Source organism: Eupeodes corollae, chromosome 3, assembly GCF_945859685.1.
Source record: "Eupeodes corollae chromosome 3, idEupCoro1.1, whole genome shotgun sequence".
Lineage (NCBI taxonomy): Eukaryota > Metazoa > Arthropoda > Insecta > Diptera > Syrphidae > Eupeodes > Eupeodes corollae.
Genome location: NC_079149.1, coordinates 87,160,026 through 87,187,319, shown reverse-complemented (window position 1 = coordinate 87,187,319; position 27,294 = coordinate 87,160,026). Strand labels below are relative to the sequence as shown.

General features: G+C 34.1%; 1 protein-coding gene across 2 annotated transcripts; it reads right to left on the bottom strand.

Annotated features, from left to right (window-relative positions):
- Window positions 1-1,683: 1,683 nt before the first annotated feature.
- LOC129952964 (lipase member H-A-like) lies at window positions 1,684-27,059 on the bottom strand. Of its 2 annotated transcripts, none has more exons than XM_056065950.1 (7): window positions 26,851-27,059; window positions 3,165-3,228; window positions 3,026-3,092; window positions 2,555-2,962; window positions 2,266-2,480; window positions 2,028-2,196; window positions 1,684-1,962 (listed from the first exon to the last, which is right to left on the bottom strand). In XM_056065950.1, the coding sequence occupies exons 2-7, from the start codon at window positions 3,187-3,189 to the stop codon at window positions 1,821-1,823; spliced, it is 1,026 nt and encodes a 341-aa protein (XP_055921925.1). In that variant the 5' UTR covers window positions 3,190-3,228; window positions 26,851-27,059; the 3' UTR covers window positions 1,684-1,820. The 2 variants fall into 2 exon arrangements, with proteins under 2 accessions (XP_055921925.1, XP_055921926.1); XM_056065951.1 differs by lacking the exon at window positions 26,851-27,059 and adding an exon at window positions 25,892-26,165.
- Between the last annotated feature and the right edge of the window lie 235 nt (window positions 27,060-27,294).

The following is a 27,294-nucleotide window of genomic DNA, read 5'->3' as shown; positions in this document are numbered from 1 at the left end:
AACATAGACTACGAAACCCAACAATCCCGTCCTCCCGACTTAGACGAAGTAAAGATTGCCATATCTAAGCTGAAGTCTAATAAAGCCGCTGGAGCGGATGGCTTGAATGCCGAGCTCTTTAAAGCAGCTGGAGATAAGTAGGTGAGAAGCATGTACCAACTTATCTGTGAGATATGGTCGGAAGAAAGCATGCCCGATGAATGGAACCTCAGTATTGTTTGCTCGATCCTGACAAAAGGAGACCCTCTAAACTGCACCAACTATAGAGGAATCAGTCTACTTAACATCGCCTATAAAATCTTCTCTGCCGTAATATGTGAACGTCTAAAGCCTATCATCAACAACCTGATAGGTTCTTATCAGTGTGGTTTTAGACCAGGAAAGTCCATAGTTGATCAAATATTCACATTACGGCAGATCCTGGAAAAAACCCAAGAACACCAAATCGACACAAACCATCTTTTGATCGATTTCAAGGCCGCATATGACAGCATATACAGGGACGAGCTGTATAGAGCCATGTCTAGTTTTGGAATCCCTGTCAAACTCTTCCGTTTGTGCAGGATGGCCATGGAGAATTCACGCTGCTCCATAGAGGTTGGAAACAACTTAACAGAACCTTTCGATGTCAAAAAAGGTTTTAGACAAGGTGATGCGCTGTCATGTGATTTTTTTACCATCGTGCTTGAAAGAATAGTGCAAAACTCACACGTCAACACTAGAGGAACTATCTTTCAAAAGTCTGTCAAATTACTGGCATATGCTGATGACATTGACATATTCGGAAGAACTCAGCGTGATGTCAATGGGGCTTTTGTGAGTATTGAGGCAGAGGCGGCAAAAATGGGTTTAACGGTTAATGAGGGCAAAACAAAGTACATGCTGTCGTCAAGTAAGGGCCTAAAACACCGGCGTTTTGGTCAAAATGTCACCATCGACAGACGTAACTTTGAGGTAGTCAAGGACTTCACCTACCTAGGCTCCGCTGTAAGCGCAGAAAAAACACCAGTGCTGAGATCAAACGCAGAATAACTCTTGCTAACCGCTGTTTCTTTGGACTAAAACAGCAATTGAGTGGGAAATCCTCTCTCGAGGGACCAAAGTGTTGCTATGTAAGACCCTTATCATTCCCGTCCTGATATACGGTGCAGAAGCATGGACTATAAAAGTGGGTGAAAGCACCTTAGGTCGCTTCGGGAGAAAAGTTCGACGTGCTGTACAGCGACGTAGACTTAGCCAGAAGGGTAAAAGTCCAACAACGAAGATGGCTGGGTCACTTAAAGCGCATGGAAACCAATGCTCCGGCCCAGGAAAGTCTTCGAATCCACACCCACAGGACAGCGCAGTAGAGGAAGACCACGGATCAGGTGGTGCGCACAAGTGGAAGGTGACCTCACCCAACTTGTAGCGGGAAACTGGAGACATCTAGCTAGGGACCGAGCCGGCGGCGCAATTGGGCCGTACTTTTTTGAAAGCGACGTTAAAGAGGCTGTCACCGTCAACAGCGCTACGTAACGATGATAACTAAATTCCTATGGAACAAATTAAACCATATGGACCTATAGACGACATGTGGTTCCAACAAGATGGCACTACGTCCTACACAGCAAACGCCACGCCATCTACACACAACATCCACCTACCCTTTTTGAAAAGACCTATATTTAAAATCACCTTAAGACATATTTTAAATTTTTCATTATTAGCTCTTTTATTGGGTAATGTAACCTTACCATTCACTTATTGCTATTTACATTTTATCAAAATTAATTTTAAATAAATCTTAAGTTTAAATTATGAAACTAATATTTACAATTTTATTAAATAAATTCCTTCGCAAGTTGTGCTATTTCAGCTGGAGAATTTCCCGGAAGTTCATTAGGATCAATGTAAACAGTACCTGATTTCCCTCTTGCATATGGTGGAAGCCCGTTTGTTTGTAAGTAATAATCACCACTAATGCTATAAGAATCAAAGAGACAATAAAAAACAGTTATGTATTTGGTCAAAAAATATTTTTGGCTTACTTTATTGGACAATCATGCCCCATGACAACTTTTAAATCGGAATCCTCATTGATCTTTCCAGATTTAAAGTCGTTCCAATTTTTTGTCTTTACAGCCTCAAACTGTTCGTTATATTTTCCAGCAACACTTTCTGCCCAAAAATACCACGATCTTCGATGACTTGAGAGATCTGGTTGAAAATGACATAGATTAATTTTAAGTAAAATAAAATAGCTTCTCATTTTCATGTATACTTTACCGTTGTCTGTGAGCATCTTGTAATTTCTCTTAGGGCAACCAGGCTGAAGAGTTTTCCCACTATTTGGCCAAAAATCGGCGGTTCCAGTACTAATTGGAGCTCCATAAATCCATGCATCTGTATGAATGACATCAACAAAATCTGCATCTTTTTTATTAAGATGCGCTGTGATACAAGTATAAAATGGTGGAAAAGCAGGATCAAGAGCTGTAATTCTGAGGACATACAAACATATGTAAAAGCCTTGAAAGGAAACGTACATAAAGCCTTATAGTCTTTATTTACTTACCTCCTTAACCGTTTTGTCTTTTTCGACCGTCGATAGACCTCCCTACCAACAATTCCAGACATTTGTCCACCTAACGAATGTCCAATTAGATGGAAACTGCTAATGTCTAAGCCTTGATCGAACATATCAATAAGCTTCTTTGCTAGAACTGGACCTAATTGTTTTGCATTTACAACAGCATCAAGCATATAATTTCCATCAGCCAATTCACCCCAATCCAAAACGATAAGATTCACATCTTTTCGCTGTAGATATGCTTCGACGATAACTTTTATGCTTTCAACTGTTAGGTTTTCTAGATAACCATGAACATAGAGGACGGTCTTCTTGGTTTTGTCGAACTTTTCGTGTTTGAGTAAACTAATACCGTCATCTAGTTCAAATGTTGCTGAATCTGTAAAATTTGGTCTGTAAATGATAAACAATATTTGTTAAAAGTTATATTTACAAAAGATATAATAAAAAACTTACCCATAGAAGAATACAAATTTGGCTTGAGTTAGATCAGCATGCGCCTTAACCATTCCAAGAAATAATCCTTAAAGAAAAATGTATTTTAATTCATGTTCCTTAACATTTTGTCTTAAATATACAACTTTAGGGTACTTACTTGATTTTATTTTAATACTCTTCATGTTGGATTTTTAAAAAGTCCAAAAGGCATATGAAAAATACTGAAAATAAAAGAAGAAGCTAGAATTTTTTAAAAGGAAATTTATAATGTTTTGAGAAAATTTAATTATATATTTTTCATATTTTAATACGATTTAAAGTCTTAAAAACCTTTAATAGGATCCCTCATATTTTTTTTCTGAGTAAAACAGAAAGTCTATAAAATTGAGGTATCGAAAAGTAATGAGACGCTTAAAGTTTCCAAAAACTGCAATACGACTTTGTGACTTATTCAAACTATTTGTACTCTCAATTCACTTCGAACACTGATTGTGAGTGTTATCTTAAAATGATTCCTAATATGTTTTGGAGATGCGTTAAGAGTAAACTTAAATTTGACTGATATCTAGCTAGTACGACCTTTCAAAGTTCTTCAAAATGGACTTTGAACATGTTCGCAGATTATTTTAAGACTGTCTTTGAAGATTTTTCGTCTGTAAGCAAGTCTTCTCTTATTTTTTCTAACAAAAGATTATAGTCATCTTATATCAATCAATTTTTTGATATAGGTTTCAACATTTTAAAGCTAAATTTGTTTTAGTTCTGGGCCTAAAGGAATACCATATTTATACTGAAAAAACGTGTACCTTATGTTTCTTATACATTGATTCTTCTGTTCAACGAGTATCTGAAATTTGTTTAGTTCCCAGATCTTTGGAAAGACTGATACCTGATTCAAGTCCATAAAAAAGGTTCTAACATTTAGTCAGGAATCATAAGGTCCTATAGTGGAATTGTCTGCTATTCCGAAGTTGCATGGATCCATTTATGTTTCTTTCGTTTTGTTTTGTTTTATGTGAAAATCAAAATGGATTAGTAAATACAAATCTACAAGTACTTATTCATAAGAATACTCTTCTTTTTGTTTGGAAGCATTTGAAAAACAGGTCGATTACATCTTTACAGACTTTAGCAAAGCATTTGACAAATTAAGTCATACAATTCTTCTTAATAAATTAGTTCAAATTGGATTGCACGACCGTTTCTTTAAGTCGATTTTGTCATATTTTCCATATATATTCAGGAGTAACCCTCTATGTCAAGTCAAGTTAAAGTCAATTCTGGTGTACCTCAAGGGAGGGTCCTTGGTCCATTGGTCCATTGCTGTTTATTTTATTTATTAACGATTTGCCTTTTATTTTCAATAACTTTACATCGCTAATCTATGCAGATGATGTTAAAATGTTCCAAGTTATTAACTCCAACAAGGATTGTAAAGAGCTACAAGAAGGCATCAAATTTAGGAATGGTGCAATAAAAACCATTCTATTCTAAATATTGACAAGTGTAAGACAATATGGTTACATACATTTTGAATTCCACTTACTTACTTACTTACTTAAGGTGGCGCTACAGTCCGGGGCGGACCTGGGCCTCAACCAACAAGCGTCTCCAGCCAGCTCGGTCCCTAGCTAGCTGTCTCCAGTATCGCACGCCAAGTTGGTTGAGGTCCTCTCCCACCTGGGTGCGCCACCTGAGTCGCGGTCTTCCTCTACTGCGCCGTCCCTCGGGATTGGATTCGAGAACCTTCCGGGCTGGAGCGTTGATGTCCATCCGCTCTACATGACCTAGCCATCTAAGCCGTTGGACTTTAATTCTGCTAACTAGGTCGTTATATCTTCTCCTCCATTCTCCATCTATGCGTACGTGACCAAAAATCACCCGAAGAATTTTTATCTCGAAGCATCCTAAGACGCTCTCATCTTTCTTTGACAGGGTCCAGGCCTCAGCGCCATAAATGAGAACCGGGATGATGAGTGTCTTATAGATGGTGATTTTACATGCTCGAGAGAGGACTTTACTTCTCAATTGCCTTCTAATTCCAAAGAAGCAGCGATTTGCAAGAGTTATTCTTCGTTTGATTTCAGCGCTGGTGTCGTTGTCTGTGTTAATAGCGGTGCCTAGGTAGACAAAGTCCTTAACTACCTCAAAGTTATAGCTGTCCATGGTGACGTTTTGTCCAAGACGTTGTTGTTCAGTGTCCTTTTTTGATGACAGCATATACTTGGTCTTGCCCTCCTTGACCACTAAACTTCTTCGCTTCCGTCGCAATGCTCACAAACGCTCCACTGACATCACGCTTTGATCTTCCAATTATGTCAATATCATCTGCGTATCCAAATAATTGGATGGATCTTTGGAAGATTGTGCCTCTAGTGTTGACGGTTGAGTTTTGCACAATTCTTTCCAGAACAATGTTGAAGAAGTCGCATGACAGTGCATCGCCTTGTCTAAAACATTTTTTGACATGAAATGCATCGGTGAGATCTTTTCCGACCTTGATAGAGCAGCGTGCATTCTCCATCGTCATTCTGCACAAACGGATAAGCTTGACAGGGATGCCAAAACTAGACATTGTTTGGTAGAGCTCTTCCCTATAGATGCTGTCATACGTGGCTTTAAAATCGATAAAGAGATGGTGGGTATCGATTTGAAGCTCCTGGGTTTTTACCAAGATCTGCCGTAGTGTGAATATTTGGTCGATAGTGGTCTTTCCTGATCTGAAGCTACACTGATAAGGACCAATCAGAGGGTCTCCTTTCTTATGTATTGGGCACACTATGCTGAGATTCCACTCATCGCGCATGCTTTCTTCCGACCATATTTTGCAGATGAGTTGGTGCATGCTCCTTACCAAGTCATCGCCTGCTGCTTTGAATAGTTCGGCAGCGATGCCGTCAGCTCCAGCAGCTTTGTTTGACTTAAGTTTAGATATAGCTATCTTCACTTCGTCAAGGTCGGGTAGGCGGAATTGTTGATCTGCGTCGCCGAGGTTGAGTGGTTCTATCTCCCTTACAGCGGAATTCGGTTCGTCATCGCCGTTATATAATTTGGAGAAGTGATCTTTCCATATTCTCAGCATTGACTGTAGTTCTACTACGATGTTCTTCTGATCGTCTTTACAGGCTTCCGTTCGTGGCTGGTACTCTTGGGAGTTTTTTTTACCCTTTGGTAAAATTTACGAACCTCATTCCTGTTGTGACATCCCTCTATCTCCTCGATCGCGCGCTTCTCATGCTTTTTTTTTTTCATCTAAGAAGCCGGTGTTCCTCTCTCCTCTTCTGCTCGTAGAGCTCGCGAGCAGCTCTAGTCTTTTTGTGCAGCGTCGTTTTGTATGCCTCTTGTTTCGCTGCGTGCGCTTGCCGGCATTCGTCGTCAAACCAGGGTTTTCGCTGTGGTGGCCGTGTGAAACCTAGCACTTCAGAGGCGTCATCTCTGATGGCTGCAAGGCAATGTTGCCACTGGTTTTCAATGCTTAATGCAGGAAACATAGGACTCCATAAGAAGATATTAGAGACTCGATCGGAAAAGGACATGGCAGTCTCAGTACTTCATTGTTTTGGCTTGGATCGGGAAATCCGTACCTTGGCTACAACGAGATAGTGGTCTGATCAATGTTGGCTTCTCGGAATGTTCGGATATCCTGGATACTGGAAAAGTGTCGTGCGTCGATCTCAATGTGGTCAATCTGGTTGACGGTTGATTGATCAGGAGATTTCCATGTCCCCTTGTGGATATTAAGATGCGTGAACTGCGTACTAGCAGCGAAATCGACCAGCCTGAATCCGTTGTCGGAGGTGGTGTCGTGCAGGCTGTATCTCCCGATTATCCCACCAAAGATGTCTTCTCTTCCTAGCTTGGCATTAAAATCTCCTAAGACAATTTTAATGTCATAGCTAGGGCACTGCTGCGCGCATATTAGGCTTATGTTGGCGAATTTAGCCTTGATGCGGATTGTCGAGATGCGCTCCCTCACACTGTTGAAACTCAAAACTTTTTGCCTGAGTCTAGTTCCAACAAGAAACCCAAACCCAAATAGACGTAGTCTTTGTTCTCGGTAGCAGTTGCCGTAGTAAACATCGCAGTCTTTTAGTTCGCGTTTGACCGGCCCATCCCATCGCACTTTTTCGATGGCGGTAATATCTGCCTTGCAGCAGTTTAGGGCTTCCGCTAATTGTTCGGGTGCACGTGGTCTGTTAAGGGACCTAACATTCCACGCACAAATTCGAAGTTCGTTGTCCTTATTTCGTTTGCGTGGGTTGCCAACGGTGAATCCGTCCGTATCCGAGGCTTGTGGTGCTTCGAAACTAAAGGTATTTTTTACGTGGCCAGGAAGTCACTCCGACGGCACAACCCCCAATCTGGAGGGCCAGATCCTTAGTATAACTCCAAGGAAGGGGAGCTGGATAAACCGCTCCTTACAGGCCTGGGTTCCGAATATGCCGAACAAGCCCTATAAGGTGTTCACTAAGTAGTTCAACCTTACTGGAACTGTAGACGCCACCGTTGATTCCATCTCTAGAAAATCCTCCGCTGCCAACTGGATAAGGAGAGGTGCTTAGTGGAAACACCTCTCCCCCCTCTCTCTCATTTGCTGCCACCAACAACTTTCCACTGGGGTTGGAACCCAATCTCCAGTTGAGGTACTAGGCACCCGATGTTCACCGCGGGGAGGTGAGAGTATTAGTTGATAGACAGGCGCTTGTGTCCTCTTGAATGCGCATGTCTACCATTTGAATTCCACTAGACTCGAAATTTACGTTTACAAAACACTTGGTTTCGTCAAAAGATTTTCCCGTGAGTTCTGGGATCTATACGTTATTATAATTCTGTATGTTTTTTTTTGTCAGGGCAATTTTTAAGACGCTTACGTTTAATTGAGGCTATACTATCTCGTTCATATTGAGAGAATAGAAAGTATTCAACGTAGGTTTTTATGATTTTTTCTTATTTTATTCCTTAAGGCTTTAATTACGTCCATACACTTTAAGGCTTCCCTAATAAATCTTCTATTTCTTTTTGGGCGCAGAGTCATAGACCAGAGATACATACAAAAAATCATGAAAAATTATCAGCTAAATTTACGGTCATCTCTGACAATTCTACACTCGAAGCAAACAAGCCTTGAAATCAAGTTTTACTTCATTTTACAGCTGTTAACAAGTCAAGGTTGTCCATATTTATTGCTATCACAATTTCGCTACATTAAATGAGTTTTTTTCAAATTGAATCATCACTGAAACTACTGTGGCGTAACACATTGATTTTGAAAAATCGTATCTGCATGATGTATATGAAGAAATCTGTTTCACTAGAGTTCAAAGACCGTTTAATTTGCAAATTGAGGAATGACTAATGTTGATCATACGTTTTCATATCTTTATTTTAAACCGAAGGTGCACTTGAACTTGTTATTTCGAAGGCACCAAGAGGGTAATATAGATTTTGAGATAAGATTAGTATATGAAGTATATTTACTATCAAAAGAACAACCACGAATGAAATGGAATAGAAAGTCATCACCATAAACGAAGTTGTTTTAAAATACATAACACATTCTTAAAGTAAGTAGGCACAAAATACAAAACATTTCTGTATGAGTGTTATCAATTTAATTATTAAAATATTCACTGATTATATTAATTATCCATTAATCTGCATAAATCAGTAGCCAAAAAATGTGTTAAAATATGCATGTTTGTTATCTTAAGCTCTGGCAAGGTAGGATCTAGACTTTAAATTAGGAAGGGGTCATACTCTTTACATAAAAAAAGAGTTTTTAGGCACCGCTTAAAAATGTTCTGTAAAGGGCGCTGACAAAATTAAAATAACATCATGTGTATCTTAACCTTGCATTTACATATTTTAAGGACTAATGTGACCAGGCCAGAATGTATTCTGATCTTGTTGTCATTACCCGTGTTTTTATGAAAAATCTATCCATAGTATAGTAGGATTTTACACGAATAACAAAAACAATATCCATAGTATGAATCACACCGATAAAACTTAGATTAGAATCTTACTATGGATGGGTTTTTGACATTTATACGAGTCTCGAATAGATCTTCCGTGATTTCGTTCTCAAATGTTGTTACGATTGATTGATTGCATTTGTATCTCGATGGCTGTGTTCGTTGAGTAGTTGTGCATTTGGAATTATGTGTGTTTTCCATTGGAGAAAAAATCAATCTGTTACTGTTGATATTATTTAGTTTTGTTAGTGAAAATGGATTAACTGGGATAATTAAGATAATTAAATTTTTCTATGTTACCACCAAAGGTTTATCTCAGTTAAGAATAAATCTTCATTATGTTTTCACCGCACAAGAAGATTTAAAAATGATTACGTTTGACAGCACTTTCTAAAATGCAAATTGTGTTTCGATGTTTCTTATGAAGTCCAAGTGAGATACTTTGATTCGTGTTAAACAACGAAAAACGGAATAGTTCAGCACCGTATAAGAATATTTTACCTACTCCATACGCAATTTTTTTTTACTTTGATTAAACCAAAACTATATTTTTTGAACACAAACGTGTAAATAAACAGACCATGACGCATTATATGTAAAACCAACTCCTCCACAAATGTTTTTCTTCGCAAATTTTGACTCGACTCCGATCCCCGACCAGAATCGAGGCGAATCAAAGCTCATTTCAACTCGATTCAGGTATATTAGGAATTGAGGCAAGCTTCAAGATCGTTTCAACACCAAATGTTAATGTTATAGTCTACGAACAAGCCCCCTGCTTGAAGCAATTGGTAAAATAACTTTTTTTAATAGAATCTCAATTTCCAGATGTTTTTTTAACATTTTTTTTTTGAAAATTGTCCGTTTTATTAGTTTTAGTTAGTTTTTTTTTGTGTATTTTTATTATTATTTTGACAGATTTTCTTGCAGTTGTACCAATTTTTAATTACAAAAATCTGGCTACTGCTGATCGTATTGTCGGCAATTTCTCTCTATACTGTATATACAAATACCAAAAAACGCAGTTACTTTAATAAATGAGAAAAATGCTAAAAAAATATGAAAAGCCAGAAAATGAAAAGGTTTGTCAGAAAAATTTGATCTTTTTTCCTAGGAAATTAAAACAGAATCTAGAACGAACAATTTTCTGGCGTATTATCTTCTGACGTAATTCCCGAGAGTTTATTTTTAATATCATTTTCATTCTGCTTAGATTGAAAATGATGCTAGAAAACAAATTCGCAAAAAGTTAAATTAAAAACAAAACTTAAACATCAAGAAAGAAATTTATTTATATCTTAAATTTAATTAAATAATTTAAAATAATAATTTGTAGAGAAACTAAAATGTGGCATTTAAAAAAATTACAAGTGGCAGAATCTCTTCTCACTTTAATTTTCAAGACATTCAAACATTTTATATTAAATTATTAAAATAGATATGAAACGTTTATGACATTTTTCAATTAGTCATTAGTTCAATAAAAGTGTTACTTATTATTATCAGAAAACAAAATAATTGAAATCAGTTCATTTGTTCTTGAGAAAATTTAAAAACGAAAGAAGAGGCTGGGATGCGACCCACGCTGATAACTTCCCATCCCGTCTGTCGATTTGTCTTGCTTAAAAGTTTGTCTATATGTACTCGTATCAATTTTTACCAAATTTGCGTTCTATTTTTTGTAGATTTTATTTTTTATGAAAAAACTGACTGTTGGATTTTATATAAATAATTTATATAATACTGAATATCGAAAACAATATTTTCTGTGAAATAAAATAAGTTTTGAGTAGGAAGTAAATTTTTACCAAGTTTTAGTATTGTTTTTTTTTTTAGAGTTTTATTTTTTGTAAAAAAACCTGTCAATTCGATTTTTTTCAAAATTGTATCGAATGTTGAAAACAATATTTCTTATAAGATATAATTAGTTTGAAGCCAATATTTCAAATATCTGAAAAGATATTTGAGTCGAAAATCAATTTTTACCAACTTTTGTTAAATTTTTTTTAGGTTTTTAATTTTTTGTACAAAAACTGTCAATTCGATTTTTTTCAAAATTATACTGAATGTTAACAACAATAGTTTTTGAAAGATAAAAGTAGTTTAAGGCCAATATCTACCATTTTTGAAAACATATTTGAGTCGAAAATCAATTTTTAACAACTTTTATACATTTTATTTTAGGTTTTTCTTTTTTGTAAAAAAAAACTGTCTATTCGATTTTTTTCAAAATTTGTCCTAATGTTGAAAACAATATTTTTTATAAGTAAAAACTAGTAAGAAGCTATTATCTCAAATTTTTGAAAAGATATTTGAATCGATATTCAATTTTTACCAACTTTTGTTAATTTTTTTTTCGGTTTTTAATTCTTTGTAAAAAAACTGTCAATTGGATTTTTTCAATATTTTACTGAATGTTGACAACAATATTTTTTGAAAGATAAAAGTAAATTAATTTTTTTTTTTGACCGATATTCAATTTTTATCAACTTTGAGTAATATTTTTTTTTAGATTTTTATTTTTTATAAAAAAAACTGTCAATTCGATTTTTCAAAAATTTTATCAGATGTCAAAAACATTATTTGTCGTTGCACAAAATTCTTTTGGAAATGAAATCATACTTTAGTCGTAAAATTTGGAGGGTGACACATTTTTTTTCAGTTTGTTTGATTTATAAAAAAAAGGTAATTGGATATTTAAAAAAAATATACTTCTTTGATATCACGTTAGAATATATTATATAAAATTTATATAATTTGTAAGATATTTAGGGTTAAGCAAAATGTTCACCTTTTTTCAAATTGCTTTGGTAAAAAAACCACTCACGCAATTTTCTTAAGAGCCCTTTATGCATCTTTCTGCCTTATTATCTGTTTAACAACATTTTTTTGAAGTCAATACCTCAACTGGTTCTTGAGCTATGGACGACAAAAAAACCGTCGCGAACGTACGGACGTACGGACGTACGTTCACACGCACACATAGACATCTTTTTAAAAAATCTTTTATTTCGAATCTAGGGACCTTGAAACGTCGAGAAATGTCAAAATTTTCAATTTGACAAATCGGACCCATTACAGTAACTTCCTATGGGAAGTTAATAACGGAAGGGTATCCCCATTCTAGAGCAATCGAAAAATACTCGTTTTTTATTTAAAGAAGCCAAGTTAAAGTTTTGTAGTAAGTTTAGTAAACATCTCTTGATTTTTGTTTTTTAAGAAAAATTGAATTTTCGGTTTTTGGCCAACAAATTTATATGTGGACTACTGTTATGTTTAGCCTTTAAAAACACGAAAAAAACGTCTATTGCAAAACCAGCTTAAAACCTTAATTTCAAAGTTTGAATTCAATTAACCCAATGCTTTGGGCTGTAGGAGCTGGGACAGACAGACGAACGGAATTAGGAGACCCACTTTTTTCGACTTCTTTAACATCGTAATGTCATGTTTGACCAAAACCTCGAGTTCAAATTTTTTACGAATGCAAATCTTGCCATAAAGTTCCTACATGTCGCAAGTAAAAATAAGATGAAATTGAAGACGAGTTTCAGGAACTATAGTTTGTGCTAAGAAAATGAAAAAGAGGCTAGGACTCGACCCACACTGATAACTCACATATCCTGTCTGTCGATTTGTCTTGCTTAAAACTTTAACAACATTTTTATTACAATATTTTATGTGAGATAAATAATTTGATGTCAATATCTTTTTTTGTTCTCCTAATGCTTGAATCTTTTTGGAAGTTTTCGTGTTTTATTAAAAAAGGTGTTGGAAAAATTTGTCTAAGAAATTTATTTAAAATTACCAACAATATTTTACCAATTTAATAAGCATTTCTTGAAAGTTTTTAATTCTTATATAAACAAATGAAGATTAAATTTTTCCCTGCAAATTTTGCACAAAATGAAATCATTTTTTAAAGGCAATACTTTAATTTATTCACCCAACGTTGTGAATCGAACATAGATTTTTACCAATTTTGCGTACTATTTTTTGTAGATTTAAATTTGTATGAACAAATTTTACCAGATGTCGAAAACAATATTTTCTACAAGTTGAAATTACTTTGAAGCTAATACCTTAAATTTTTGAAAAGATATTTGATTAAAAAATCAATTTTTATCAAGTTTTAGGAATGTTTTGTAATATGTTTTAATTTTGTGTAAAAAAACTTTTAATTAGATTTTTCTCAAAATTTTCAAATACGTTATTTTTTGTTTGATGATTCTAGGTACCTTTAAAAGTCGAGAAATGTCAAAATGTTCAATTCGAAAAGTCGGACCGATTGCAATAACTTCCTATGGAAATTTAATAAGTAATGAAAAGAAAATATTGGGCTAGTAGAATGTAGTTTGTAAATACCCTACACTTGGCGGTTTTAACTTATTTTTAAGTACAAATATTAGAGTACTGATTTTCAATTTCCAGCCACGGTATCCTGGTACTTGAATATTTACAGCTCCAGCTAATGTCATTGGGTCGAATTAATAATGTTTTATTTTAAACTAACTTTAACAACCGGACTATTTTTGTCGATGGTAAGTGCAGGTGTGCTGAACCGCTTACTTCCATCGATTCAACATTTTGCAACAAACTTGTAATTTATTTCGTATGATTTGTGTCCACTTACAAAACAAAAATTATTGCAGAATCTGGTTTTGCTGAATTATTCAAATTTATTTGCTAAACAAATTAAATTGGGTCGCTTTATGAACATGTATATATTTAATAAAAAGTTAAAGGTAATTAATTTAGAATGAAATGTTAAGAGAGAAGAGGCTTACCCCAGGAAGTTTAACTTGTTTTTCGACAAGTATTAATACTCAAATATATTCCATGGTAGTGCATAAGTACACTTTAAATGATTTATTTTTGTATTGACAATTGTAAGCAATAAAGTTTAACATTACACAATCGTGTATTTATGTGTTGCTTTCAATAAGTTGTAAAGTGAATGCATTCAAACTGAAACAAGTGATAATTTATAGATTCTATGAATAAGATAAGATTATTTACTGAATGAATTAACAAGACTGTCTGGAATTCCTAATGACCATTAAAAAGAAATTTTAAAAACAAATTAAATCAGTAGGTACTAAAATACTGTCTGGTTTTTAATTATTTACACTGGTCGACAAAATTACGCTTTTTTTCTATTGCACAAACAAAATAATACTTTTTTTAAAGGGTTAAGATGTCCTTAATTCAATTCTCGCCTTTAAATTTGTCTATCACATCAGGTTCTTAAAATATAACCCTTTAAAAATGGTAAACACAACCAAAAACGGATATTTTAAGCTTTATTTAAAACTCAAAATATGTCTTAACAATAAATTGTATGATGATTATGAAAAGCACGAATCTTTTTCTTTTAGATACAATTTAAAACATTTTAATACGTTGTTTATTTTCTGGAAATTCTTATGAAGTTTCGAGAAAAATTTGAATTTGATATTTTATTAGTTTTGGAAAATAAATTTTTGACTCAATTTTTAGTGCAAATTTTGAATCCAAACTTTATTTTTGTATATACATACTTCAAAAACTTGATATAACAGAATTTTTTAGACAACAGATTCGTCACAAGATCTTAACTTACTTTAGAAAAGTTTTGCCTTTTTTTTTTATTAAAAACCATTTAATTAAATAGGGTTTATTGCTTCTTTTCCATTATTGTAAGACAGGTAGAATCTAACAACTTTTGACAAATGTTTTCTAATATTATACAAAAAAAAAATATAAATATTTCAACTGAATATTGAAAAAAAGGATTATAGATTTAAGAAAACTATTACAGATTTTATTTAAAAAAAGCCTCTTCATAAATTTAGATAGCCTAAAAAAGGCATATATACTTTCCATAGGAAGTTATTGTAATGGGTCCGATTTGTCAAATTGAAATTTTTTACATTTCTCGACCTTTCAAGGTCCCTAGAGTCGAAATAAAAGATTTTTAGAAAGATGTTTGTGCGTGCGAAAAAAAATGTATCACCTCGAAAATTTTACAAATACAAAATAATTTTATCTCCAAACAATTTTGTGCCACGAAAAATTAAGTTTTTAATATCTGGTTAAATTTTGAGAAAAATAAAATTGACAGTTTTTTACAAAAAATAAAAACTTAAAAGAAAATTTAACAAAAGTTGGTAAAAATTGATTTTCGACTCAAATATCTTTTCAACTTATTTCACCTTATAAGAAATATTGTTTTCAACATTGGGAGAAATTTTGAGAAAAATCGAATTGACAGATTTTTTTACAAAAAGAAAATTTAACAAAGGTTGAAAAAAAAATAATTTTTCGTTTTAAATATCTTTTCAAAACTTTAAGATTATGGCTTTCAACTAATTTTATTTTATAAAAATATGGTTTTCAATATTCGGAAAAAATTTGAGAAATATTTAATTGACAGATTTTTCACAAAAAATAAAAAGAGGCTGTACTGCGACCCACACTGATAACTTCCCATCCCGTGTGTCGATTTGTCTTGCTTAAAAGTTTGTCTATATGTGCTCGTATCAATTTTTACCAAACTTGCGTACTATTTTTTGTAGATTTTATTTTTTATGAAAAAACGGACTGTTGGATTTTTATATAAAAATTACTGAATATCGAAAACAATATTTTCTGTGAAATAAAATAAGTTTGAAGCCAATATTTTTAATTTTTGAAAAGCTATTTGAGCCGAAAGTAAATTTTTATCAAGTTTTAGTATTGTTTTTTTTGTAAGAAAACTGTCAATTCGAATTTTTTAAAAATTTTACCAATTGTTGAAAATAATATTTCTTTTAAGAAAAAATTAGTTAGAAGCTATTATCTCAAAGTTTTTAAAAGATATTTGAGTCGAAAATCATTTTTTACCAACTTTTGTTAATTTTTTTTCGGTTTTTAATTTTTTGTAAGAAAACTGTCAATTCGATTTTTTTCAAACTTTAATTAAATGTTGACAACAAGATTTTTTAAAAGATAAAAGTAAATTAAAGTCAATATCTCAAAGTTTTGAAAAGATATTTGAGTCGAAAATCTATTTTTACCAACTTTTGCACATTTTTTCTTAGTTTTTTATTTTTTTGTAAGAAAATTGTCAATTCGATTTTTCTCAACATTTTTTAAAATATTAAAAACAATATTTCTTATAAGATAAAATAAACTTGAAGCCTAAATTTCAAGTTTTTGAAAAGATATTTGAATCGATATTCAATTTTTACGAACTTTGAGTAATGTTTTTTTAAGGTTTTTATTTTTTATAAAAAAAATTGTCAATTCGATTTTTCTCAAAATTTTATCAGATGTCAAAAACATTATCTTTCGTTGCAAAAAATTGTTTTAGAGATGAAATCATATTTCAGTCGTAAAATTTTGGAGGTGACACATTTTTTTTTTCAGTTTTATTGATTTATAAAAAAAAAACCGTTATATTGATTTTTTTTTAAAAAATATACCTGTTTGGTATCACGTTACAATTTATTATATAAAATTTATTTCAAGTCTCTAGCGTTTTGGGTTCGTAAGATATTTAGGGTTAACCAAAATATTCACCTTTTTTTTCAAACTGCTATGGTTAAAAAAAACCACCCACGAAATTTTCTTGAGAGCCCTTTCTGCATCTTTCTGCTTTATTATCTGTATAACAAAATTTATTTGAAGTCGATATCTCTTCTGGTTCTTGAGCTATGGAGGACGAAAAAAACGTCGCGAACGTAGGGACGCACAAACGTACACACACACGCACGCACAGACATCTTTCTAAAAATCTTTTATTTCTACTCTAGGAACCTTGAAACGTCGAGAAATGGCAACATTTTCAATTTGACAAATCGGACTTCCTATGGGAAGTTAAAAATTAACAAAAGTTCGTAAAAATTGATTTTCGACACAAATATCTTTTTAAAAATTTGGGATTATGGTTTTAACTAATTTTAACTTATACAAAATATTGTTTTCAACATTCGCAACAATTTTGAGAATAATCGAATTGACAGTTTTCTTAAAAAAAATTAAAATATAAAAAATCTTGGTCAAAATTTACTTTCGACTTAAATAGCTTTTTAAAACGTTAAAATATTGTTTAAATTTTTTCTAATTTCACAGAAAATATTGTATTCGATATTCAGAATTGTTTTTTATAAAAATCCAACAGTCCGTTTTTTATAAAAATGGTAAACACAAACCAAAGACTGTGATTTTAATCCTTATTTAAAACTCAAAATATATCTTAACAAAAAATTTTAAAAAGTACAAATCTTGCACTTTAAGATACAATTTATAGCATTTTAGTACCTTGCATAATTTCCAGAAATTCTTATTAGTTATGAGTCTTTATTTGAATTCATATGAAGTTTTTAGCTTGTATTTGATATTTTATTAGTTTTGGAAAATACATTTTGGACTTAATTTTAAGTGCTGATTTTGAATCCAAACTCTAATTTTTGTATATATTTCAAAAACTTAATATAACAGAATTGTGTAGACAACAGATTCGTCATAAGATCCAAACTTACTTTCAAACAATTTTGCCTTTTTATTTTTATTAAAAACTATTTTTAGATTTTTGTAAGACTGGTAAAATCTAACAACTTTTGAAAAAATATAAATATTTTAACTGAGTATTGAAGAAGATTATAGATTTGGAAAACCATCACAGATAAAAAAAAGCTGCTTCATAAATTAAGACAGACTCAAAAAGCCTTATATACTTGTTTTTTTTTTTTCATTTTAAAAAGTGATATCTCAAAACTTGACGTGGTACATTAGTTTTGAAGTCGGATTTGAATTAGCGCCATAAAAAACCATTGGAAAAGTGCAATTTTAATGCCAGTAAGAAAACCTTTACGACAAGTATCGTTAAAAAAGATATTTAACATACAAATATTGGCTTAAGATAAATATGTAAATACAATTTTAAACTCAAAAACTTAACCATAGGCACAATTTAAACAAAAATATACACGAAAATTATATAAATAATTATTGTTCAAACAAACAATGCAAACACAATGCAAATATTATTCACCGAATACAAATTTGTGTAAAGCTTTAAATATACAAAAAGTAACAAAAAATGTTAAATATATTTAAATACAATTTCTTGTTGTTTGCTTTTATCTGTGATGATAAGAAATTTTATGATAACATCTTAACCTTTATTTAAACCAAATGTAATTATCTGACAAACAAAATAAACAAATAAATCATTTGGTAAAAGATGATGTGCGCTTCTTGTGTACTTTGGAATTAAAGAATGCTGCATCTCGAAGAGGCGTATCAACTAAACATAGAATGTGGCCCCTTGAAAAGATCATAAGTTCTTATCATTTTACTATTTCAACAGACAAGATTGCATAGTGAGAGTTGTACAAAAAAGCGACTAGACAAGAGTTTAAAAGACATAGGGTGTCCCGAAAAACTTTTGAATTTATCATCTTTAATTTCTTTAATCGATTGTGACCCTTAATTGTGTCAAACATAAATCATAAATCATAACACCTTCTACAAAAATGGTGATTCTGCCACAGCCACATTATAGCGATTTAAGAGAAAACTATGGTTTACATAATCGTCCAACTACGCCAGCAATTGTGAAGAAATTTGAAGAGACTGGATTGGTTACAGATATTGTTAGGACTGTGCGTCATCGCTTCGTCCGTACCGCTGAAAATGTCGCTGCTGTAAGTGAAAGTGTTACCGAAAAACCTCATGAATTAGAACTGTTTTACGGCACATTATGGCGTATTTTGTATTTGGATCTACCCTTTATTAATATAAAGTCCAGCTCACACAACAACTGAAGCCAGCTGCCCATTCACAACGTCGTTGTAGATACGTCGAAACAGGCGAAACACCATTTTCAAAGAGTTAGAATCGATGGAATATTTAGCGATGTTCAGGAGCTTACTACCGGTGTTCCTCAAGGATCTGTACTAGGTCCAATATTGTTTTTGATATACACAAACTCTGTCTTCAAACAATCATCAATTAGCAAAAAAACAGCATTATGATATGGCTTTGACAAATGCTAGCAATTCGCTATTTGAATTGATCGCTATGTAACAAAAAGATTTAAATGTACAAAGACAATGATTTTCTAGACATGAGCTCATTCTAAGTGAGAAAACAAAAATAATGGCCTGAAATTTAAAACAAACAGCTCCAATCTTTTACTGTAATGTTATCTTCCATTCAGGAACATGTAAGAAACTTAGCTTAGCTACACATTCTTGTGGAAAATCCAGCTTTGAACATATGACACCTTGTTCCAATGATTGTTTTGAAATCGAATTCGTTAATAGTTTTAAATATTTAGGAGTTACAATTGACAACTATTTAAATTGGAAACAACATACTGGGGAATTAAAAAAATACTAAATGTCCGTAACACGTAAAATGATCTTATTAAAACAAACTTCAATAAAAAGCTATTAACATCAATATACTTTGGGCTCATTCATTCTAAGCTACAGTATGGAATAACTAGTTGAGAAGCTGCATATCAAAGCACGCTTGATCCCATAATTACATCGCAGAAACATATTGTCCGAATCATTTGTACGAAATCAAGGTTAACAAGTAGTTGGCCTTTATTTAAAGATCGTCGTATCTTGCCGTTGAAACACCTTTATGTATATAAGGTTCTTAAAGTTTATTTCATAAGATGTGGATACAGTCAGGTACTCAGAAACTCAAATACACATAGCTTAAGAATTTAAACTCTTTTTTTAGTTAATATTTCAATGAGTAATAGAACTCAATTCTCGAATTTTTACATTGCAACAGCACCTTAACTTTTTATTCAATTGCCTTTTGAAACTAAAACACTTCAATATCCTAATTTATTTTTGAAATCAGTAAAAAGATGGCTCCTTGAAATGAACAGTTCGATGGCCAAAAATCTGTTTTAAAGTATAGCATAACGCTTAAGCTTTGTATTTACTTTTCTTTTCAATTTTTGTTTTACTCCATTTAATTTATTTTTTAAACTTTTGCTTTTATACATATGCTTTAAATTTCCTCATATGGTTCATTCGCCATTAGATCTAACACACAACTCGAGCGAATATGGCTTTGTTGCAAGAGACATTTCTTGGTTGCGTAATTTCTCGGACGTCGTCGTGGTGGCGATATCAACTATCCACCAAAATCATGCGGTTTGACACCGTTGGACTTTTTTTGTGAAGTTACGTGCAAGACCGTGTTTATGCAGATAAACCTTTAACTGTTAGAAACCAAAATTCGTCAAGTTATAGCTAAAATACCACCCAATATGTGTCAAAAAGTAGTCGAAAATTACCTCAGAAGAATCGATGCTTATAACAATTGGCGTGGTGGTCATTTAAACCATGTAGTATTTTACACATAATGTAAACTTTTCAACTTTATAATAAAAAAGTAATATCATGTTTAAATGGTGGACATGGGCATTCAAGAGGACAAAAGCATCCACTGGTTTTTCTTAAAACCCACCTCTGTTTATCAACTCCTACTCTCACCTCCCCGTGGTAAACATCGGGTGCCTAGTACCTCAACTGGAGATTGGGTTCCAACCCCAGTGGAAAGTTGTTGGGGGTTGCAAAAGAGAGAGGGAGAGAGGTGTTTCCACTAAGGCACCTCTCCTTATCCAGTTGGCAGCGGAGGAATTCCCGAGATGGAATCAACGGTGGCGTCTACAGTTCCAGTTAGTTTAACTACTTAGTGAACCCCTTATAGGGCTTCTTCGACATATTCGGAGCCCAGGTCTGTAAGGAGCGGTTTCTCCGGCTCCCCTTCCTTGGAGTTATACTAAGAATCTGGCCCACCAGGTTGGGGTTGTGCCGTCAGGGCGACTTCCTGCCCACGTACAAAATACCTTTAGTGCGAGGCACCAACAAGCCACGCAAACGAAATAGGGACAACGAACTTAGGATCTGTACGTGGAATGTTAGGTCCCTTAACAGACCACGTGCAGCCGAACAATTAGCTGAAGCCCTAAACTGCTGCAAGGCAGTTATTACCGCCATCCAAGAAGTACGATGGGATGGACCGGGCAAACACAAACTAAAAGACTGCGATATATACTACGGCGACTGCTACCTAGAACAAAGACAATGTCTATTTGGGTGTGGATTTGTTGTTGGAACTAGACTCAGGCAAAAAGACGTGAGATTCAACAGTGTGAGCGAGCACATCACGACAATCCGCATTAAGGCTAAATTCACCAACATAAGCCTAATATGCACGCATGCCCCAACAGAGGAGAAAGATGAAGCCCCCAAAGACATATTCTTCGAGCTCTTGGACAAGACATATGAGCAGTGCCGTGGCTATGACATTTAAATTGTCTTAGGAGATTTTAATGCCAAGGGAGATACAGCCTGCACAACACCACCTCCGACAACGGATTTAGGCTGATCGATTACGCTGCGGGGCGAGACGTTCTATTAGCTAGTACAGTTCACACATCTAAATATCCACAAGGGGACATGGAAATCTCCTGATCAATCAACCGTCAACCAGATTGACCACATTGCGATTGACGCACGATACTTCTCCAGTATACAGGCTATCCGAACATTCCGAGGGACCAACATTGACTCTTACCACTACCTCGTTGTAGCCAAGGTACGGCTACGGATATCCCGATCCTAGGAAGTACTGTACGTTAGACGGCTACAATCGCAAGAGACTCCCACGTCCTTTTCCGATCGAGTCTCTAATAACCTCCTAAGGAGTCCTATGCTTCCTGCATTAAGCGTTGAAAACCAGTGGCAACATTGCCTTGCACCCATCAGAGATGCCGCCTCTGAAGTGCTAGGTTTTACAGGGCCACCACAGCGAAACCCCTGGTTTGACGACGAATGCCGGCAAACGCACGCAGCGAAACAGCAGGCATACAAAACGGCGCTTCACAAAAGGACCAGAGCTGGTAGCGAGCTCTACGAGCAGAAGAGGAGAGAGGAACACTGGCTTCTTAGATGGAAAAAAGAGAGCATGAGACGGGCGCGATCGAGGAGATAGAGGGATGTCACAACAGGAATGAGGTTCGTAAATTTTACCAAAAGGTAAAAAAAACCTCCCAAAGGTACCAGCCACGAACCGAAGCCTGTAAAGACCATCAGGAGAACATCGTAGTAGAACCGCAGTCGATGCTGAGAATATGGAAAGATCACTTCTCCAAATTATATAACGGCGATGACGAACCGAATTCCGCTGTAAGGGAAATAAAACCGCTCAAACTAGGCGACGCAGATCAACAATTCCGCCTACCCGACCTTGACGAAGTGAAGATAGCTATATCTAAACTTAAGTGAAACAAAGCTGCTGGAGCTGACGGCATCGCTGCTTAACTATTCAAAGCAGCAGGCGATGACTTGGTAGGGAGCATGCACCAACTCATCTGCAAAATATGGTCGGAAGAAAGCATAGTGTGTCCCATACATAAGAAAGAGACCCTCTTAACTGCGCCAATTACAGAGGGATCAGTCTCCTTTACAATGCGTATAAGATCCTCTCTGCCGTATTATGTGAACGTCTGAAGCCAATCGTCAACAACCTAATTGGTCCTTGTCAGTGTGGCTTTAGACCAGGAAAGACCACTATCGACCAAATATTCACACTACGGCAGATCTTGGTAAAAACCCAGGAGCTTCAAATCGATACCCACCATCTCTTTATCGATTTTAAGGCCACGTATGACAGCATCTATAGGGAAGAGCTCTACCGAGCAATGTCTAGTTTTGGCATCCCTGTCAAGCTTATCCGTTTGTGCAGAATGACGATGGAGAATGCACACTGCTCTATCAAGGTCGGAAAAGATCTCACCGATGCATTTCATGTCAAAAAATGTTTTAGACAAGGCGATGCACTGTCATGCGACTTCTTCAACATCGTTCTGGAAAGAATTGTGCAAAACTCAACCGTCAACACTAGAGGCACAATCTTCCAAAGGTCCATCCAATTACTCGGATACTCAGATGATATTGACATAATTGGAAGATAAAAGCGTGATGTCAGTTTTGTCCAAGACGACGTCTTGGACAAAACGTCACCATGGACAGCTATAACTTTGAAGTAGTTAAAGACTTTGTCTACCTAGGCACCGCTATTAATAGAGACAACGACACCAGCGCTGAAATCAAACGAAGAATAACTCTTGCAAGCTTCTTTGGACTTAGAAGGCAATTGAGAAGTAAAGTCCTCTCTCGAGCATCTAAAATCACCATCTATAAGACACTCATCATCCCGGTTCTCATTTATGGCCCCGAGGCCTGGACCCTGTCAAAGAAAAATGAGAGAGTCTTAGGATGCTTCGAGAGAAAAATTCTTCGGGTGATTTTCGGTTCGGTATAGATGGAGAATGAAGAAGAAGATATAACGACGAACTGTACGGGCTGTACAGCGACACTGACCTAGTTAGCAGAATTAAAGTCCAATGGCTTAGATGGCTAGGTCATGTAGAGCAAATGGACATTAACGCTCCAGCCCGGAAGGTATTCGAATCCAATCCGGAGGGACGGCGCAGTAGAGGAAGACTGCAACTCAGGTGGCGCACCCAGGTGGGAGAGGACCTCAACCAACTTGGCGTGTGAAACTGGAGACAGCTAGCTAGGGACCGAGGTGGCTGGAGACGCATGTTGGTTGAGGCCCAGGTCCGCCCCAGACTGTTGCGCCAGCTTAAGTAAGTAAGTAAGTAATATCATGCAAAAAAAAATAACTTTATATATATATATGTTTTATTTACGTTTACTTTTAAAATTCCAAAATGGATAACCCTGTATATTAAACTTTGGTAAAAACTGATGTCCGATTCGAGTACATATTTCGAGAAAAGATGAAATATTCGAATGACTTCAAAAAAATCTTTCAAAAAATACTACTAAAATTGTCAAAAATTGAATTTCAACTGAAAACCCCGGAAAATAAAACAGATACATATATGTAAATATCAAACCTATTTTATTAAATTACAAAAAAAAAAACAAAAGGCTAATAAGAAAGGGTTTTCGACCCAAGTATTAGGAAAAAAAGGAAGATGTTGACTTCCAATTATTATGAATATTTTGTTAAAGTTTTAACTAGCCTCTTTTTTGCTTAACGGTTCGACCCATTCAGAGGTGCTAGATTCATGGTGGACATCCAAACAAATCGTGTCGAACTCAAGAGTTATGACTTTGATACTTCATCGTTATTTTTGAGATTAATCTAATGGTCTGTATTTTGTAAAAACAAATCGATCACGGTTTAATTCGAAAAACTGATATTTAATCGATATACAACAATGTTAAATCAATTTCGTAGATCTTTATAAGCCATTGAGTAAACTTAGCCTTGAGGGTCTAGCTATAAAGGTTGACACATTTGGGGTTATTGGGAAATTTTTTTCCTATGAATTTGTTTCCTTATTCGAAACATTGATATCGGGAATTTTTTAAAATTGGGAAAAAAAATCCTGTGGAAAAATACCTATCGGCAACTTTTTTTCATGGGAAAATCTTGTGTTTTTCTCTCTGAATATTTCCCTGTCATTTAGTTGTCGGAATTGAAAGCGGAGCAAACAACGTAAGCAATTCTCAACAAAATAATAATGAAAATATTAATAAAAATGTATCTTTTTAAGGTCGAAATGAACAAAGACTCACCAAGTTCACGTTTTGATCAGTTTTATGGAAAAAAAAACAAGATATTGCTTATGATGGTTTCACAACAAATCGGTCTAAGGAAGATGTATCAAAATTTTGGAAAGAAGTAGAAAAAGAACTTAACAGTTTGGGCCCACCAACAAAATCTATTTCTGAATGGAAAAAAGTAGGTGATAAGTTGATGACCATTAAATTTAAGGTATGGCTTGATAAAAAAAAGTAAGTGATTAAGAAAATGTCTGAAAACAAAAGACAATAAAAGCAACCGGCGTTAGAGGCCAAAACATGGAGTATAAATTGAGTGCCTTGGACGAAACGATAATACGAATTTGTGCCTTAGAAAAATCGGTGGAACTTTTGGTCTCCCAGCTAAACATTGAAAACAGAACTTCAACTCCTATTCCTAGAAAAAAGCCAGAAAAAGGAATAACTTGTGATGTCGCTTTGGAACGAGAAATTGAAATCCCAAAAGAACTCTGCAATAAGGTTGAAGAGGCAGTTAAGGCTATGAAGCAACTTCAAAAAGAAATGGAATACCATTTCAAGAAAACATTAAGGTCCAATCACAAAATTAGTGAGTTACAAAAGAAGATGTTGGATGAAACCTCAAGGCACAACCTTGAAATGGAAGCGATGAGAAAGGAGGTTAAAGCAAGGGTTAAAACAAAGCTCTAGTTCCATTTACTTGAAATCGGCTTATGGATTAATAATAAAAAGAAAATACCTTGCATTTTAAACTAAGGATTAGGTCTAGGACGAAAACAAACCATTTTTTCACTAAGAACCGACTGTCAAATCATTCCAAAACTATGTTCAAAAATAAACTCATTATTCTAATGTTGGCGAAATTTGTTCCCAAGAAAAAAAAATTCGGGGGGAATTCTTGATAGTAGGAACTTGCTCCCGGTAAGGTAAAAATTCCTATAAGGCTGATTAGCAAACATTTCTTCAACTCTTGGAAAAATAACCCAGTTTGGTAAAAAATATCACCAAAAATAAAAGCGACTTCAAACTTACTTCGGGAAACTAATACAACATTTGTTGTTTGATTTATTTAATTGCAGTTTCAGTCAAGTTAATAATTTATACATTCTTTTATTTGTGCGGGCGTTCACGATCTTCAAAAAGAGTTCAATGTTGTAATTTCTTTAACAAATCAAAACTAAGGTTATTTTGTTATTATTTCTTCCCGGCGTGGCGGCGAGGGGCTGCTCAACATTGTCAAATGAATCTTTTATGAAACTAAGGGCTTTAAGTTTTGTACGAACCTATAAACTAAGTACGCTCCCTTAACTCACCTTGGAAAAGTAATAAAATATTTGATTGTTTTTTTTTCACAAAAATCATGTTCATGACTAAACGCAAGTCGTTCATAAAACTATAAACTTTTAGGTTCATTAAATATGTTCGTATTTGTCAAAAAACCCGACTTATCTTCTTCTGACTCAGCATCATCAGATGGTACAATTTGAAGCAACCTTTTTGGACTTGTAAATATTTGCATTATATTTGAATATGATGAGCGAAATTTAGATGGAAAAAGTAGGTTTTGTTGCATCAGCAACGACTTATGGGTTAAAACACCTTACGAAAATGCTGAATTTACCAAACTTGTTTCACTCTATATGTAGCTATACAAACAGTTTCGCAACAATAACTAAATATTCAAATTTTTATATTGTAACACGATCACGCCACCATGCCAATATTTACACGCGATAAATTCACTCCACAACACTGTACCTATACAAAAATTTATAATATTTTATCTTCTAATAATAATTTTAAATGAATATCAATTGTGAAGCAATTGGTTTGCTTATATTTAATTGATCGTCAATCAATATTTCAATACATCAGTTTTTGTATTTTTAGCACGCACTTGGAAATAAAAAGGTAAACTTGTATTAAGCATCATCTTAAACAATGAGAATCATTTTGATAAAAACATAAACAATACTTTTAGAAATTTTATGTTATAACTTAAATGAATAACTTGTAAGCTTATTTTAGTTTTCATAAAAAAAAAACGAGAACACAGAAACAAAGTTGTGCTTCGCTATCAGAAAATAAAAATAAAAACAAACTCTGCAGGTGGTAAAGAGCTTAATAATAGTAACAGGAAAGCAGTTCCGCTGCAAACCAACAACAAAACATAAAACAACAATATTTTCCGACAATTATTTTAGTTTCTCATTATGTAAGAAACGTATTATATCTACGGTACGTCTTAACAAAGTTTCAAATGAACCTTTACCTTCACTTTGTAATAATAAACTATTAAAGTTTGAACTCTATATTAATTAAATTCCTTGACTTCACAAGATTTCAACGTTTAACTTTGATAAATTTAATTCATAATCTTTTTATGAAATGAAAATGTTTTTTTTTTAATTAATTCAATTAGAGTATGACCATGTGCGGATAGAAAAGCAACGACCGATCTGAACGAAGTCTTATTATAAACTCGAGAGCTATACCGTCTACAACAGTCATCAAACAGAGCGCCAGCAGCGATCACACAAGACACAGAATTACAATCAAGAAGCTATAAAAGCAAAAAGCCGGGCTATCGAAACAGGTTGCTTGGTATTTATCAATTAAATATGTTTATTTTAGACTTTTTTAGCTTTTACATTTTTAGATCTCGCTGGGAATGATAAGTGTAGTCTTTCTTGTGCTTATAACGTAGATTTGTATA

Coding starts and splice junctions, on each gene's coding strand:
- LOC129952964 (XM_056065950.1), bottom strand. CDS start 3,189: ATGAAGAGTATTAAAATAAAATCAA. Junction 3,093..3,164: donor GAGTATTAAAATAAAATCAA/GTAAGTACCCTA, acceptor TTTTTCTTTAAG/GATTATTTCTTGGAATGGTT. Junction 2,963..3,025: donor AAATTTGTATTCTTCTATGG/GTAAGTTTTTTA, acceptor TATCATTTACAG/ACCAAATTTTACAGATTCAG.